This window comes from Limanda limanda, chromosome 11 (genome assembly GCF_963576545.1).
Source record: "Limanda limanda chromosome 11, fLimLim1.1, whole genome shotgun sequence".
NCBI lineage: Eukaryota > Metazoa > Chordata > Actinopteri > Pleuronectiformes > Pleuronectidae > Limanda > Limanda limanda.
In genome coordinates, this window is record NC_083646.1 from 19,361,825 (window position 1) to 19,378,048 (window position 16,224).

A 16,224-nucleotide genomic window follows, 5' to 3' on the forward strand; every position below is an offset into this window, starting at 1 on the left:
TGTGTGTGTGTGTGTGTGTGTGTGTGTGTGTGTGTGTGTGTGTGTGTGTGTGTCTCACCCCCTGTTTTCACGATATTTACTCATCACAGCAAAGCTAACCACCGACCACATTGATTTAGTGCGAAATAGAGAGTAATTGAATGTGAAAACTCATTTTTGACGAAATGGAATATTCTATTTAGATGTCCGGCGTGTCCGCATGTGTCATTACTTTGATATCAACTGAATGCTGTTTCTCATTACCCTAATTAAAGCTCCTCGTGTGCCGCTGAGCATATTAGCACACTGATCTGCAGCGAAACTACGGATCGGCTGGTTGATGATGTGTCTTCCCCCCCCCCCCCCTCAGCTTCTGTCTCATCTCGCTCTTAATGATTATTATCAAAGATTCACATCCTCAGTCAATCATCATCAAGGGCTTAAAAGACATATATTTAAAAAAGAAAAAAGACTTAGCTGATTAGCTGTACTACATTCAGAGGCGCTCCATGTTGGCCTACGTGAATGAACGTTTACATTTATGTAAAGAGGCATAAAATCATGTGCATGTGAGTCAATGTTGAGAAAATGTTAAGGTTTTTGAGATGAGAAGAGTATGAGATGGACAAAGGTATCACACACGTGTAACTATTAAACTAAACAACCAATGCATTCCTGTTTGGAATGGGCTGTTTGCATAGCCTGTTGTAATGCCGGTAGCAGCTCTTCCTGAAACTGATCGCAGTAAATGAATGAGTAAGCACCTGCTGCAGGATTTAGTCCACAGAACCCTGAAGCTGCCCCACCAATGCTGCACAAAGAGCTGTTCACCTGTTTCATCAGTTGTCGTTGCAAGTGCTGTGAACCCTTGACGAGAGCCTCTCCTACAGAGCACTGGTTGTCTGTTTATGCAAAGTTCATTAATATTGAATATGTCACGTGTCCCCATTGGACCAAACACGTCACTGCACTTCCTTGGGTCATGAAAGATAAGTTTGAAGCCGATAAGATAAACAGTTCTTGAGATAAATGAGCCAAAGACTTCCGGAGTTATTAGATAAAAGATAATGACATCAATTCATGTGTGGTAGAAGGGAGCAATAAGTTGCAAGGTCAAACCTAAATATTAAAATATGTTACTTTTCCACTTTATAAAAAGGCAGATTTTGTTGTTACTGTTGTGAAATTTGCTTTGATGACACATTTGCCCCGGAAACCGCAGGATTAAACTCACAAGCAAAGCAACGATCAGAAGGTTTGATCCTTTTGTTTTGCACTTTGATTCGGTCCAGTTAGAGATTAAACCGATGCTTGTTTCCTGCAAAATGTAAGAAGATGAGTAAATCACGGCCTCTGACCAACACAACGGGCATGAACAATATGCCGGCTGAAACCAGCTCAGAGGGGCAATTAAGAAAATCGTAAACATTGATTCAACTCGAGGAGGATTGATTTGAGCTGAGGCTCGTCCCTGCAGCTCTACCTGCTGGTTAAATTTTAACAAATCACACAGAGAACGCAACAATGCAGATGAGCGTCAGCATTAAGCCTCCACCCGATCCCCTCGAACCCTCTTTACATCCATGATAAACAGCTCACATAAGAGGGCATACAGTCCCGCCCTGACCCCTGCTAATGCACACTAACTGTACCTATGGCCCATTATTGAGGCACAGCAAGAGCAATGCTTTGTTTAATAGCCTCACATATACTCGTGTCATCTGCCTAAGTATTGTTAGTTTAAGCTCGTCATTTCATAACGGCCTTTATGTAAAGCTGGTACATGTGTGCATGACTGTGTCTGTTTAAAGGCTGCTAATGTACGGCGGTGATGGCAGCGCACGCACACACACACACGCACGCAAACACACACACACACACACACATATAACTGATTTCCACAGGAGAGCCTCAACTCTGACTCAACTCAATAAACACAACCACAAATTCTGCCTGAAAAACATCTACACACCTACGTTCACGCCCACAAACATTTACACACAACTGCTAGTGCACCTACACATAAACTCACACACATATTTTTGTCATATTTGAAGTCAGAGAACAGCACAAGCAGATCAAACACAAGGTTGTTGTCAAGGTCCATATAGATGTACAACAGAGGGCCTCGAACACACACATATACGCAAGCATGCGCACACACAAAGACACACACACACACACACACACACACACACACACACACACACACACAGACTTTTCTTCTGGGACCCAGAGAGCTTTAATGACAGCAAGCTGCAATGAGAAGGGGTCATGCAGGAGAGTCAGTGTTCAGTGGCCACACACACACACACAAACACTCACATTACCTCAACCAGCAGGATACTCATCTGCACTCATACACACAAAAGAGAGCATATAAATTCAGTGCACGCTTGCAAATGCATTGATGGACAAAGTTAAGGCTCATGCACATTAACAGATACAAAGCCGACATACAGATGCAGGTTTTTTTAATATATAGATGGATATGGGAACACACCCACACCCCCACACACACACATACACACACACGGAGCCGAGAGGGAACACTGGGGAAGGTAGGATCCAATTTGATTTGACCTTGACAGCACCGAGGTAGAGAGAGATGGAGGGAGTGCGGGATGGAGTGTAAGGAATGAAGTGATGGTCTGGGCCAGATGCCTGTTGCAGATACTTGAGAGAAATGAGATGACCTTTAACTGATGGAGATAAATCATAGGACAAGAGACAGAAGTGTGACAAGGGGACATCTGTAAGCATAAAACAACTTGATATGTGCATGAAATGCTGATGTTGATCTTACATATACGTGCATGAACATTTATTGTGTAATAAACCTTAAATCATAAATGTTGTTAGTTGTGCATGCATCAGAGTCACAACAGACACAAGCTTCTGCTTCTTCATTGCTACAATATGGGGAAATATATATTTTAAGTATAAATCTGCAGTGCTAATATAAAATAAATAATGAAAATACTGCCAGCAACACTGGCTGTCAAAGTTTATTTTAAGCATAATGCGTCTAAAGAATAAAATGTATCGAGAAGATAAATTTGCTGTGCTGTCGTTTTAATTCATCATTGGGAGGCAAGAAAATCTAATAAGCTAAAAAAAAAAAAAAAACTTTTGCCAAGACAATTACCATAAGTCTTTGAATTTTCTTTTAGGAAAAGGAAACTTAGAGGCACCACAGTTTATATAATCAAGTGCAAGACATGCATTTACTCTCACAGATTAGCAAACCAAAAGGCGTACTTATCGCAGCAGACGCTGTTTATTACGACCAAATTGCAGATGTGCGTTAACAAACAGTTCCCAGCTTCTGTTTGTTCGTCTTGGAGCCCATTCCTAAAAACATCAGGCAGCCCCCAGATGTGGATGTGTGCAGTCCTGAGATCAGCAGATAAGTGGGTAATGTCGACAAGCTGCACAAACAATCTGAACATGACATCTGCAAATGAATCACGCGGCTAATTGGAAATATTATTTTTATTTTCTAAACCAAAACTGAAAAGCTGCAGTAATAAATGTGTTTACGCCAACTGGATATTTCCACTTGCTGATAAACAGACTTTAGTCAGTGACCGAGCTCCATTACTTTGATGAGTATCTCCAGATAAAATTCCAGACCTCTCTCTGTTTTACTTAATGGCAAATGAAATGAGTTGCGCTTATCCAGTCTTTTGCACGACGAGTCACAATCATCCATTCACACACACTCACTGCTTTTACTTTTATGTATATATATACTTCACTGACGCATCCCATCACAAACAGCCATCAGGGGCAATTTAGGGTTCAGTGTCCTGCCCAAGGGCACTTTGACACGGACTATAGCAGCGGAGGTTCCATCCTTCCCACAAGAGGACAACCTCTTCCTACCACTGCTCCGTCTCCCCCGTCTCTCCAATGTGCAGGAATCGTCGTAAAGTGACATTATCCCCCAACTTGTGTCATAAAAAGTTAACAAGCAGTGAAAACATCTTCAATACAGAACCATTTTTAGCCGGGATATGAAAGCAGACCCAACATCCACTAGTAACCATTTCTTTGTTCTCTTTGCGGGGCATCTGTAACAGCTTCTTTCAACATGACAAATTGGATATGGTAACACATTTAATAGCGATTTTCTTTTAAATGTTATTTTTAGAACATTCTGTCTTTTTTAGTCCGTGGTTTTGAAATCACAAGAGATATTTATACTTGGGTTTGTGCTCTATTGCTGTTACATCCTTCTAAGACTGTCTTATTTTAACTGATTGCATTGTACCAGATGGGCCCTTTCCTCTGTGCGTATTACTAAATAACTCAGATTGGCCTCGGTAGGAAATCATCATGCAGTCGGAGTTATGCTCAAGGTTTAACATTTTAGAGAGTACAGCAATAATTCTTTTACCTGCTCTTCCCACAGAGAGTCCGCCCGATAGCGTGATCTCTCTATTCTCGCAGCATCCCACTCCTACACTTTTATCTGATCTTCTCCCTCCATCTCTCTCTTTTGCCAGCTGACATACACATACACACATTTACGAAATATTCAAGCAAACCTGCCAAACCCTCACATTTACTATCACACAAAAAAACAACAAGAAATGAATCACGGCAAACAAAGAGAAGGACAGGCCGGGTGATACAACGCAGGAGCGATTGATCAGCCCTCTGTAATCCATTTTCCTCCTGGTGGTAGAGGACTCAAATGGGGGGGGGGTATTGTGTGTGTCAGTATATGAGCATCTGCGTGTGCATGCTATGTATGAGTAAGTATTGGACGGAAACAGACAGAACAAAGACCAAAAACTGGGCTCAGGCTTCTTGGTAATCAGAGACGTGTATCAGGTTCCATCAATCACAAACATGCTGTGAGGGGCTGGGGGGGGGGCGGTGAATGGAAGGCGTAGAGGGCGGGGGGTGTGGGGGTGGGCGGAAGAGAGGGAGAGGGACAAAGTCGGAGAGAAAACAAGGGCTGAGGGGAGGGTGGGCCTCATGCCCTGAACTTGAACTTGGAGCTGGTGAGGTCGGAGATAGAAGGATGGGGTCAAGCGCTCAGCCTGGATGGAAAAAAGGAAACAACCCAGCTGAGTGACACCAATACCCCCCCCCCCCCCCCCCCGTGGTGGAGCCATTTAGCAAGCTGTCTTCTGAGGCAAAGTCAACATCTATCACTGCAAATGGTCAAACTGTTTCAGCATAGAACCCAGTCTGTGTAAATTATGGCTGATCTGGAACTGATAGGGAAGTAAAATTGAAGAGTGGGCAGATATAGAGAACAGTTAGGAGTGAAAAAAATTAACAGTAGGGATGAAATAATATCGTGAGTTTACACCACAAAGACACTTTGAGTTTTAGGCGTAAAAAATAGGTCAACCTGGCTGACCATCTTACCTTGGTCTGGAGATAGTGGGGATAGTAGTAGGTGTAGTGGGGGTACATTGGCTGCTGCTCCAAACGTTTTCCCATGTAGCTGGAATCCAAATGAGGGTCCCCGAGGCTGGAGATACAAGCGTGCAGGTGGGCTACGCTCACTCCAAGAAGGGCTTGCCTGGATCCTTTAGACGACTGTGTCCGAGAGTCAGAGGATGGAGAGGGAGAACGCTCTCTTGCTGAGGTGTGTGGAAAATGCAAAGAGGAGGGGACGGATGGAAGGAGAGATAGTACTTGGGATGTTAGTCTGTCTCCTCGTCTGGGAGGTCACAGGGGAACCTCACAAAACTCTCCTTCTCCCGGGTGTGGAAGAAGAGACCGGGGAATCTGGAGAGGCAGCAGGGGGAAAAAAAGGGGTCTGGAGGCAAGATGAGAGGATAGCAGACTCGATGCCGGAAACAATAGGGGAGATTTGATAGCAGGATGGAGAGAGGGTTAAAGGAGAGGGAAGAAGAAGAGGATGAGGAGGAGAAGGAAGGAAGGAATGGATGGGATTCCTTTGCCGGCTCCTTGCACTCTCCGATGCAAAAGAAATCAGACTCACTTCTTCTCTCCTGCCCTGAACATGCCCCTTCAATTTGCTTTCCAGTCTCTCCTTCTCTCTCCCGTCTTTCTCTCTTTCTCTCTCTCTCTCTTCCTGTGTATCCGTTTACTCTGTCTCGTTCTTCCTCCCTGTCACACACAGACACCAGACGAGACCCTGATCCCACCGGGAGCTTGGCTGAATCCTGGAGAACACACGCTGTCCTCTGCTCTGTTCTCACAAGACAGTGGAATCAGCGATGAACTCACACATGGATGGAGGAGAGGATGAGGATGAGGAGGAGGAGGAGGAGGAGGAGGAGGAGGAGGAGGAGGAGGAGGAGGAGGAGGAGGAGGAGGAGGAGGAGGAGGAGGAGGAGGAGGAGGAGGAGGAGGAGGAGGAGGAAAGAGGGTGGTCTGGAGCTGAAGCTGTGACTGCCTTTTTTCTCACTCTCTCTCACTCCCTCCCTCTTTTGTTAAGCTCTGGGGATAGATAGGTAGATATCGCTGGAGCCCGGCGTGGAGGATGAGCAAAAGAGAGAAAGCCTCGACAAAAAGTCCTCTTGCTCAGGAAGAAGCAGACAGCCTTATCCAGAGGAAAATCCCTTCTGATCCACAAGGTGCCTCCTCCAACTCTCTTTTCTTCTCTTCTCCTCCCCTCTGCGATCCCTCTCTTTCTTCTCCAGCTCTCTCCCTGACGGCTTGCTTCCCACTGTGCCTGGCAGCCGTCACTGAGTGTGTGTGTGTGTGTGTGGTTTGTGTGTGACTGTGCATGTAACTGAGAGGGGAGTGTGTGTGTGTGTGTGGCTGTTGCCGTCTGCTCCACTGTGCGTGCTGAGGCAGAGAGGGGCTCGGCTTCAGCGCAGCGACGCTCCGCCCTCCCTCTCTCTTTTCCTCGCTCTCTCTGCCTCTCTCGCCCTCTGTGTTTTTCATGGAACTATAGAACAGTGGGAGTGGCTGGTCCTGCCCTAGTTCAACCCTGGGGTGACTATGTGTGTGCATGTGTGTGTGTGTGCATGTCTGTGTGTGTGAGAGAGAGACAGATATGGGCTGTTCTTTCTGGCAGTGAGGCGGAGGTGGGGAGGGAGTGTAAAGAGCAAGAGCTGGGGTAAAGGGTGAAAGGAGGATACACGAAGAAGAATTTGGAAACAGAGAGGCCCCCCTACTGGCACATGATACAAGTCTGGTGATTCTTTAAACTGAGCACTTTATGTTCCATTTGATCTGAACTATAATACAACAATAGAATGATATCCCAAACATAGGCTACACACATGCACACAGATCTGAGTGACGCTCTGAAGTCTGTGCCTAAACGCTTGACTGCACACCGAGATGCTCCATTCACACATGCCCAGTGAAGGGCCCAAGGGCCCAATGGGAAGTGTATGTAGCGTGGCGGTTAGGTGGCACAGTGACCCACTGACACAGTGCTGCCTGTTATGTGATGTAACCAGGTTTAAGTAGTGCTCTTACATAAGCACAGTGAGCCAGGCATGAAAAGACTGCTCTGCCCTCTGACTGCAGCTGTGTGTGTGTGTGTGTGTGTGGGGGGAGACAAGGGTTGGCAGACAAAGCAAGTTCACTGCAGTGGAAAAAGGGGCACGAGAACAGAATGCAAACACAGAACAGAACCTCCTCCAAGATAAGGGCTTCACTTCTCGTGGGCAATTAAAACGACTTTGCAGACCGTGATGCAAAAACACATCACCGTCTTTGAGCTGTTGTGCGTTCGTCTGAGGGTTTTCTGTCACTGTGCCCATGAGTGTGTGTGTGTGTGTGTCTGCATTTTTTACAGCCTTCTTCTGTCAGCTTATACAATGCACACTAAATATATGTTTGGCTCAGAGGTATACTTAACTTAACGACAATACATCTTTCTGTGCAGGATATAGAGGGTTGTTGTGTAAAATGAACAAAGCAAACAGCGTAGAGTTAGGTCAGGGGCCTGCAACACAATGTCTCAAAGTTCTAAAAGGGGATTTTGATAATTGTGCTGGTTCCACCACTCATCAACAAAACCATCAAACATGCGTGATCAGATTTGGATGAGGCAGAAGAAATAAGAAGCAAGAACAGAAATTGAAATGTCACCAACTCCCTGGAAAAATACTAACAGCAAGAAGGTTCCCACTTCGAATCCCAGTTCGGCCGGGGTCCTCTCTGTGTTCCACAGACCAAATACTTGGCTAAGTGAAGACTCTACTAACCGTAGGTATGAATATGACTGTGAATTGGGATTGGCTCCAGCTCCCACCGTGACCATCAAGCGGATAGGCCATACGGATGATGGAGAACGACAGTGTTTGCATTTCACTACAAAAAACTGCGAAACTACAGATGTGTCCCCATAGTTTGCCACCAGCTTGATGATTGGGTTTCCAATGAATCAATAGAATTTGTTACTTTCCTCTCCCCTTGTCCCCGAGCCTGGACTCCTCTCTGAGAATTACTTTTTTCCATTTTCATCTGTACTGCCTTGTTAGCCATGTGACAAAGTGAGTTTTATTTATTCTGTGGACTGAGCAGAGCGTGTCGACAGGACTGCAGACATTACATGCTGTGATTTGTATACAGTTATCATTTTATTTATACACATTACTAGTCAACCTATGTAATTGACTATTTGTCTAAATATTGTGTTGTCTGATAAGGTGCTGTGCAGTTTTATTTATTTATTTTTTCTTGCTGTTAATTACTGCATTGGTCACATTTTCCCATGGGAGCAATTAAAGTTGCTCTACTCTGGATGATACGCTCTCTGATCTACTGTTGTTTCCTGTATATTTGCTGTAGTATAACCTTGAATTTTGCTGATGCAGTTCCAGTGGCTTTTACATGGATTTTAAAAGCCATCTGATGAACCTTGTAATAGAAAGTTTTATGATCATAATTACCAGTAACAGCAGCAGCAGCAGCAGCATCAGCAGCCATTTTCTACCACCCAAAGCACTGAGACAGGAAGTTAGTCATCAGGTAAATGGCTGTTCAGCGTACATCTGATACGGGGGAGTGAAAGCTGCTGTTGTAAGTGGAAGACAAGCAGTGACTCAGCCAGGGCACATCTGCAGCAGTCAGGTTGAAGCTATCAGTTAATAAGAAGTTAAGACTGGCACAAACATATTAGCATTAGTGAGTCAATACAATTAAGAGAAAATGTTTTATAAGAATAATTAAATTCAAAATGTAACCTGAGAAATACATTTACTGTAATACCAGGCAAAACCATCATCTGCTGCAAAAATTATTGAAAAAATGACTTGGAGATGAAATTGTGTTAAACTCCTGTATCACTAATATAGTGACCAACATTATCACTTATTAGTGCTATCATGATTTTGTCAAGTACTGAACATGTTCAAAAAGTAGCCTACCGATACAAAAACTTTAAGCAATTTCAACAACTTTTTTATTTAAATAATATATTTATCATTAACACAAATAATAATAATATAGCACCAACACTGCATAAATTGTGCAACATCGACATTAAAGAAGGAAGGCTTTAGCTTGCTGAAAATGTTTTTTTTTTTTTTATATATATATAATGAAAACTTCCCATGATACAGATTCAAATAACAACTTGAATAAGTTATTCAAATGTACACATACAACCATGTGTAAACAACAACCTAACAAGCAGAGCGGATGAGATACGGTTGACAGCTTGTTACGTTAAAGTCTGTTGAACAAACGACAGTGGATTCTAGCAGTTGCTCGCCTCAGCCACAGCACGAGCAGCTCATGCTGTTACAACGCCGACCTAATCACCATGGTAATAAGGGTAATTAAAGATTGAAATGGTACAACTAACCAATCAGGAGTATACCACAGTATACCATGAAACCTGTAACCGTTTCATAGAGGAAAGATAATCTTAAATGGCGAAAACAGAAATGGTGTGAAAAATGCTGTCAGGTAGAGGTGGTGGAAAAGTCAATCAGCTACTTTACTCTATGACAACCCCATGATACACAACTGTGGTAAAGATCATAAGGGTCAGTTTCCAAGGACTATATATAAATAATAAAAAACAGTCCCTATAGATGTAGATAGAATTTACATCGTTTGTACGTTCCCCATAAGGCACTGCTTTGTGAATTACATGGTAGTCATGATCCCCACTTGTGAGAGGAGTCACTGCGTGAGCTCATCCTGCAGTAATCTGAAGCCTGAACTTCACAATGAAACACTTAAGCATGGTGTCTGGCCGCTGCACGAAAAAAATAATAAAACAGGCTGTATTGATTAATTTGCACTTGTAGTTCAGGATTGAGCCGTCCTGCATCCGTCAGAAGGGTTGTATGCGCACAAAGCTTAGCGGTTTGATGGAAGATGGTTATACATTCATTCAACAGCACGAACGCGTGGAATGCCGAGCGACAGAGGGATACAGGGAGATTAGGTCGCGGTGTGTGTGGGTGTGTGTGTGTGTAGGTGTGTGTGTGTGTGTGTGCGTGTGTGTGTGTATGAGAGTGTGTGTGTGTGTGTGTGCGTGTGTGTCTGCTATATATGAGCAGCGCACCAGCCAAAGTTTTCATGAAAAATTAAGATTCTGCTGACGCCGCGGTTTGGGGAAACAAAGAGAGAGAATTGAATCCTCCAACTGCAAGGTACAGTCCTATTATGAGAGTACAATCTTTACATCTCTCCCTCTATATTCTGCCGCCACAATAAAGCTGCATAATTAGTGACAATACATTCATAATTGTAGCAGTAAATACAATAGTTAATTGCATTAATTTCATATCACACAGACTCCTTCTCCATCTTAAGCACAAATTCAATTGTCTGCTTCTTTCTAAGGACTCCATGTGCTGTCTGCTGCATCTGCATGTCTTTGCAAAAAAAATGAACTTTTTCTTGGCGGAGACGCCGTTTCCCATGTCCAGTGCTTGACAAAATACCACACAAAAACTGACAGCTGGAGCGAAATATCAAAGTGTTGCCATTGACACTGTGGGTTCTTACAGTCCCCGGCCATCAAAGCAGTTTTCAAATGGAGAAGGAAAGGCCATGCTGTGACTCTCATGTGTTTCTCTCGTCGCTGACCACCAGATGTATAACAAACGGCGTGCCAGAAAAAAAAAAGAAGAGTAAAAGCCTCACGTCTTAGCTCAGATACAGCTGGGAAAACAAAAGAGGTCATGATGTTGATAGGCCTATTCCACAGGAGCTGCTCTGGTCGGTTCTCAAGGAAAACACTCGCCTGGATATCGTCGCACATGCACATACACACATACACACACTGTGGTATTTGCCCACAGAAGATTTACAGTGGTAAATGGACTATTACATCCAATTGCCACACACAGCATGCAGGAACAGAGACTGCAGAGAATGTAGAATAAACTGTTTTATGTTGCTTTCATCCAGAGAATCGAATAAGAAGAATTGTGGCTTTAAACACATTAAGGAAATAGAGACACTATCTTAGGCAATTTACCATTGAGTGGGTTAACATCTACATTACAGCCAAGATGGTTTTCATGACAGAGTGGGTAAACTACAGTGTGTTCCTGAATCTGGGAAGCTGCAGCTCAGGTAATTGCATCAGGTAAAATGCTACAGTTGGTGTTTCAATGCCTGGCTCCTGTTGTCCATATGGCCAAGCATGAAGCCCTACTTTACCTCTAAAAAAGCGCACATGAGGGGAAAAACACATTTTCATAGAAGGCCAAGAGTACTGGGTTTATTCCTCCTTTTCACTCGCAAAGGACCAATATGATCTGCAAAGTGAGGACGACAAGCATCACACGCAGAGAGCCAATGGCGACAAGTTTGCTACCTTAAGCAGGAGCTTTTCTACTTATATATAAGGGGATGTAAATTACAGTAAACTACTAACTCACCTTCCTACCTGCGCATATCCTGCCCCTGCTCTCACTACATGACCAGAGGCCTAAGCCAAGGAGACATACACCACTCAAGGAGAGACAATAACCGAAGTTAGCAATAAGTCACAGAAGAGTCGGCTTCTAGCAGTTGTCAGGCAGTGCACGTTCATGTGTTGGGGGGCATAGCTTAGACTGGCCAATAGAAGTGGATGTTGCATATTTTCAAAGTGTAGCCTGCTCTTGCTTTTCCAGACTTACCACCCAAAGCTTTCAGAGGAGAAAATCTCTCAATGATGAAGCGGAAAAACATTAGTTTATCAAGGTTTACCCTTGTGAATGTTCTGTGTGAAACATATTGCGACAAAAGATGTCAGCTGCGGCAATTCCCAAACAATCGTTGTAATATCTCAGAATTTGATAATTTTCAGACAAGTTGACACCGTCTAAATACTGGCTTTTGGTTGTCTGTATCTCATCCCTGAGTCATGATGGTTCTATTGCTGCTCCCACACTTGATGCCACCATTCCATTTCAGTATTCATCTTTTCTTTGTGGTTACGTAAGATTAGGACATGTATAATGTTACTCTGCTACGCTACTGTAAAAAAAACATTATGCTGCCATTATATCTCAGAATTTTGTCCACAACATGGAACTGGTAAATCATTTCCCGTGATATCTCTCCTGTCTTCTAAATTTATTTTAGACAAAGCCGTGGCTTATTACAGGAGAACAATGTAATCAACATAACCGCCACGTAATCAGATTTTGAAAACTAATTTCAGTAAGAGTTATTTTCCAATTTCTATATTTAAGTTCTATTAGTACTGAATTTCCCTTGGTGGAGAGCTTCCACCAGCTCTGTTCACAGTGTCTGTCTTGAGAAATATCAGATAATGAGGAGGGCGCCGCTCAATGCAACCGACAGTAAATCAAATTTTGTAATATTCAGGTCAAGAAATAACACTATCTTAGCTATAACAGCTTCATAGCAAATAGCCTACAGTTCCAGTAAAAAATGCTACCAGATTAGCTTGCAACCAGCGTAATACTTTTAAAACGGTATCGGTGACTTAATTGTGCCAGAACTGATAATATTTTCTAAACAATAAAAATCACTTTGGTAGTGCTAGGGCAAATTGGAAGTTAAAATATAAAGTACAAACTGTTAACAGTTTAATGTATACTGAACCTAATTTTACAATTATAAATAAGTGCAAAATCACAAAAAATAAAAACCCGACTACAATAATTTAAAACTTGATAATTATTTCTGTGATATATCAAAGTATTTCAAATAGCTCCAAACACGTAATTAATTGTCTCCCACACTGCTGGCTGATGTGCTTGACATGGGGTCACTCCTGTAAATTATTTTCAAACTACTACGAGTCCAGGTGTCAGAATCCTTTCACGTGAAATCAAGCAACACTTTCAACGTCTAGCTTTCACCTTACGTGCTGCCAGAGCCGTGTTGTGTTGATTGTGTTGCCACCAGACATAAATGTAATGTAGGCAGGTGCGGTGATGTTCATGTTGCCTCTTCAAAGAAGGTAACAATGTCAGTACAAAGCTCAGGCAACAAAATGAGGCTCAGAAATCGGTCTTGTGATTCGCTTCAATAGGTACCGGCCGTGTGGGGGGGGACGATTTCAGTAACGAACCCTTACAGAGAGGTCTGAAGTGCGTCATTCGATGCAGCATCGACATCTTGTCACTCTTGCTCTGTGGAAGGGTATTAAGAGGTAATCTCACTGCAACAATGGCTGGTTGATACCTTTGGAAAATAGGGAGTAGCAGTGCTGAAGAATTTGAAATGTGCCTGTCAGAGTTGGTAATGGAGTAAAACAAAGAGAAGGCGAACACGATGTCTCAATCAGTGACACAGGCAGACCTCACCAGGGAGAGACCAAGCTACACACTGCGAGGAACACACTCTAAACTCTCTCTGTAGCCACATAAGCCATATGAAAAATCACTTCAAACCAATAACCCCTTGTACAACACTGTACGCTTCATTACATGACTGAATGAAAATGGTGACAAATCACCTTAGGCCCCTTGCAAATCCCGCTCCTCCCGTCCTCCTCTTCCGCTCCCCCGCCCCTTCCCTCCTTCTTTTCCTCTCCTCTCAACAGCAAGCCACATCACACTTTAACACAACTCATCACTTTATTAAAAAGAACACATCAGTGGATTCATTTGAACAATTATGCAAATCGGACAGGAGATGAAGCTTTTATTAATGTTCGAGAAGTGTTGCATCAGATAGTGCTGGAGTTCATTAAGTTACCCTAGTTGGAGATGAATACACTCTGACTGGTTTGATATCACTATGGTGTGTATCACATTATCATCTCAGGCTGCGTCAGCGCAAAACTCTCCATGGATCTTCTGCTCCAGCATAATAAGAGAAAGGAGAGATATTAGAGTTAGAATGTGGATTAATAACCCAGATGCCGACATTGTTTTTGTCTTTTATTCATTACTTAGAATTGTGTCCTTTTCTGGAGGTTTATTCCTTTTTTATTCTCGCAAAAAAGTACATGCCTCAACTATTTATTTTTCATTCTCCTCGATTTCAATTTCATCCCTGTCTCTTGCTCCCTCTTTCACTCCTGCAGGTACAGGGCCTGGGAAGTGGGGGACCGTGACTGACTGACTAGGGCCGACGCTTGCTGTGGCTCCGAGGGGTAATTAATTTCAGCAAACGACCGCCACGTCTGTCAGCTTTTATAAACGAGCGTTTACGCGCTATGGACAATTTAACCACTCCACTGAGCCCGCCTTGACAGAGATGAGTAGAGAGATGTGAGAGAGAGAGAGAGAGAGAGAGAGAGAGAGAGAGAGAGAGAGAGAGAGAGAGAGAGAGAGAGAGAGAGAGAGAGAGAGAGAGAGAGAGAGAGAGAGAGAGAGAGAGAGAGAGAGAGAGAGAAACCGCGCTGCCAGGTGACTGATGGGAGATTTAATCAATAGAGTAAGCACATTTACTCTCATGATGCTAACCCAGCATCCATATTCATGCTGTTAATTCTCTGAACGCCTACGCTGTTGCACCCCACAAAAAATTATAATGCATGAAGGATTTCACTACATCTCATCAGGCTTCATCAAAGGCCGGTATCATCACTGTTAATTATGTGAAGCATCACGGACTAAACATCATTGCGGTGCTCTATTAAAATGATTTTACTCCATATCTGAGCTTAATGATATATGAAATTCAGTAACTACCCGGTATTATGGTTCAGCACATACACCCCAGCAACACAGTTTTCCTAATGTTACTGTCATTGCCTTAATACGCAATGTTATTTTAATCATGTGTATATTATTACAATATTGTGCAGTAAATTGTCTGGTTATGGAAAGCTCTACTTGCGTAGATCCAAACATTTTATGGCTTGTTCAAGAATACACCACCTTTTTTTCAGCCCTTTTCCTCAATAATGTACCCCACCAAGAAAACTGGACTCCATAGACTCTAACTAGGAGGATATGTAGGCGTGGTTGTGTTGGATCGTACACAGCTTCTACATCTGAAGCTGAAGCAACAATTGACACTCAAATTAAATTAATCAGTGATCATTTTGATTATGAATTAAGCATTTTTCGCAAAATGGCAAAACTGTTTTCATTCCAGCTTCTCAATCATGAAAATGTTTTGGTGAAATTATTATCAGTTGCATTTCCTTTGGGTTCTGGAATGCTGGCACATCTAAAATTAGTTTTCTCGAATTAGGCATTGATTGACTATCACTGTTATGATCTGTTATTTGCAGCCACAGAAAGAAACAAGCCCCAGGGTAGCACCAAATTCTCAGTTTTTGTTTATTCGACCCGGGTAAATAAATAATAAGTTTAATCCAAGTGTTGCAATGCTGGTGACTCGAGTAAACTTACACGTCTGTGGAACTCATTTCATCCAACAAAACAGAAAGAAACATGCCGAAACTTTCTTCAGTAGTGCGTCTTTAAGCCAAAATCCCTCAGCACCTGAATCCCTGCCCTCTTTCTTTGGAATATGTGCCCTGCCCTAAAAAACTGTGGTTAATAAAACAAAATCAGCTGAAGTTTTCTCGGTGACTGACTGTTATTAGAACTCAACAGCATGTAACATTCCCACTTTCTCTCCTCAGAATTTCCAGAGCCCAGAGAGCGCAGAGCCACACCGCAGTCGCTCGGGCACCGAGTTCTGTGAAAACCATCCTGTTTGCCTCTAACACTGTCGGGTTGCCAGACTATTAGCGGAGCGGCCGCGCTCTGCTTTGTTCCCCCTGCCAAAGCAAGTTACATGGCTCGCCTCGAAGTCAGTGTTTTCACAGCTAGACATACATTACTGTGTGACATGAAGCCCAGGGGTTTACAAATCTGATGGATTCCAGGACAGCCGCCTTTATGGGGTTTTACAGGAATGTATGACAGCAGTCCGCCTGCTTCAATTGCTGCAAGGAATAAC

The 16,224-nt window shown here is 43.1% G+C and overlaps 1 protein-coding gene across 1 annotated transcript in view; it reads right to left on the minus strand.

Annotated features, from left to right (window-relative positions):
- Positions 1-6,216, minus strand: part of LOC133014346 (RNA-binding motif, single-stranded-interacting protein 3-like) — a 135,576-nt gene extending 129,360 nt beyond the window's left edge. The window contains exon 1 of the mRNA XM_061081552.1: positions 5,368-6,216. Within this exon, the coding sequence (XP_060937535.1) occupies positions 5,368-5,442 (75 nt within the window). The 5' untranslated portion in view covers positions 5,443-6,216. The remainder of the gene's footprint in view (positions 1-5,367) is intronic.
- Between the last annotated feature and the right edge of the window lie 10,008 nt (positions 6,217-16,224).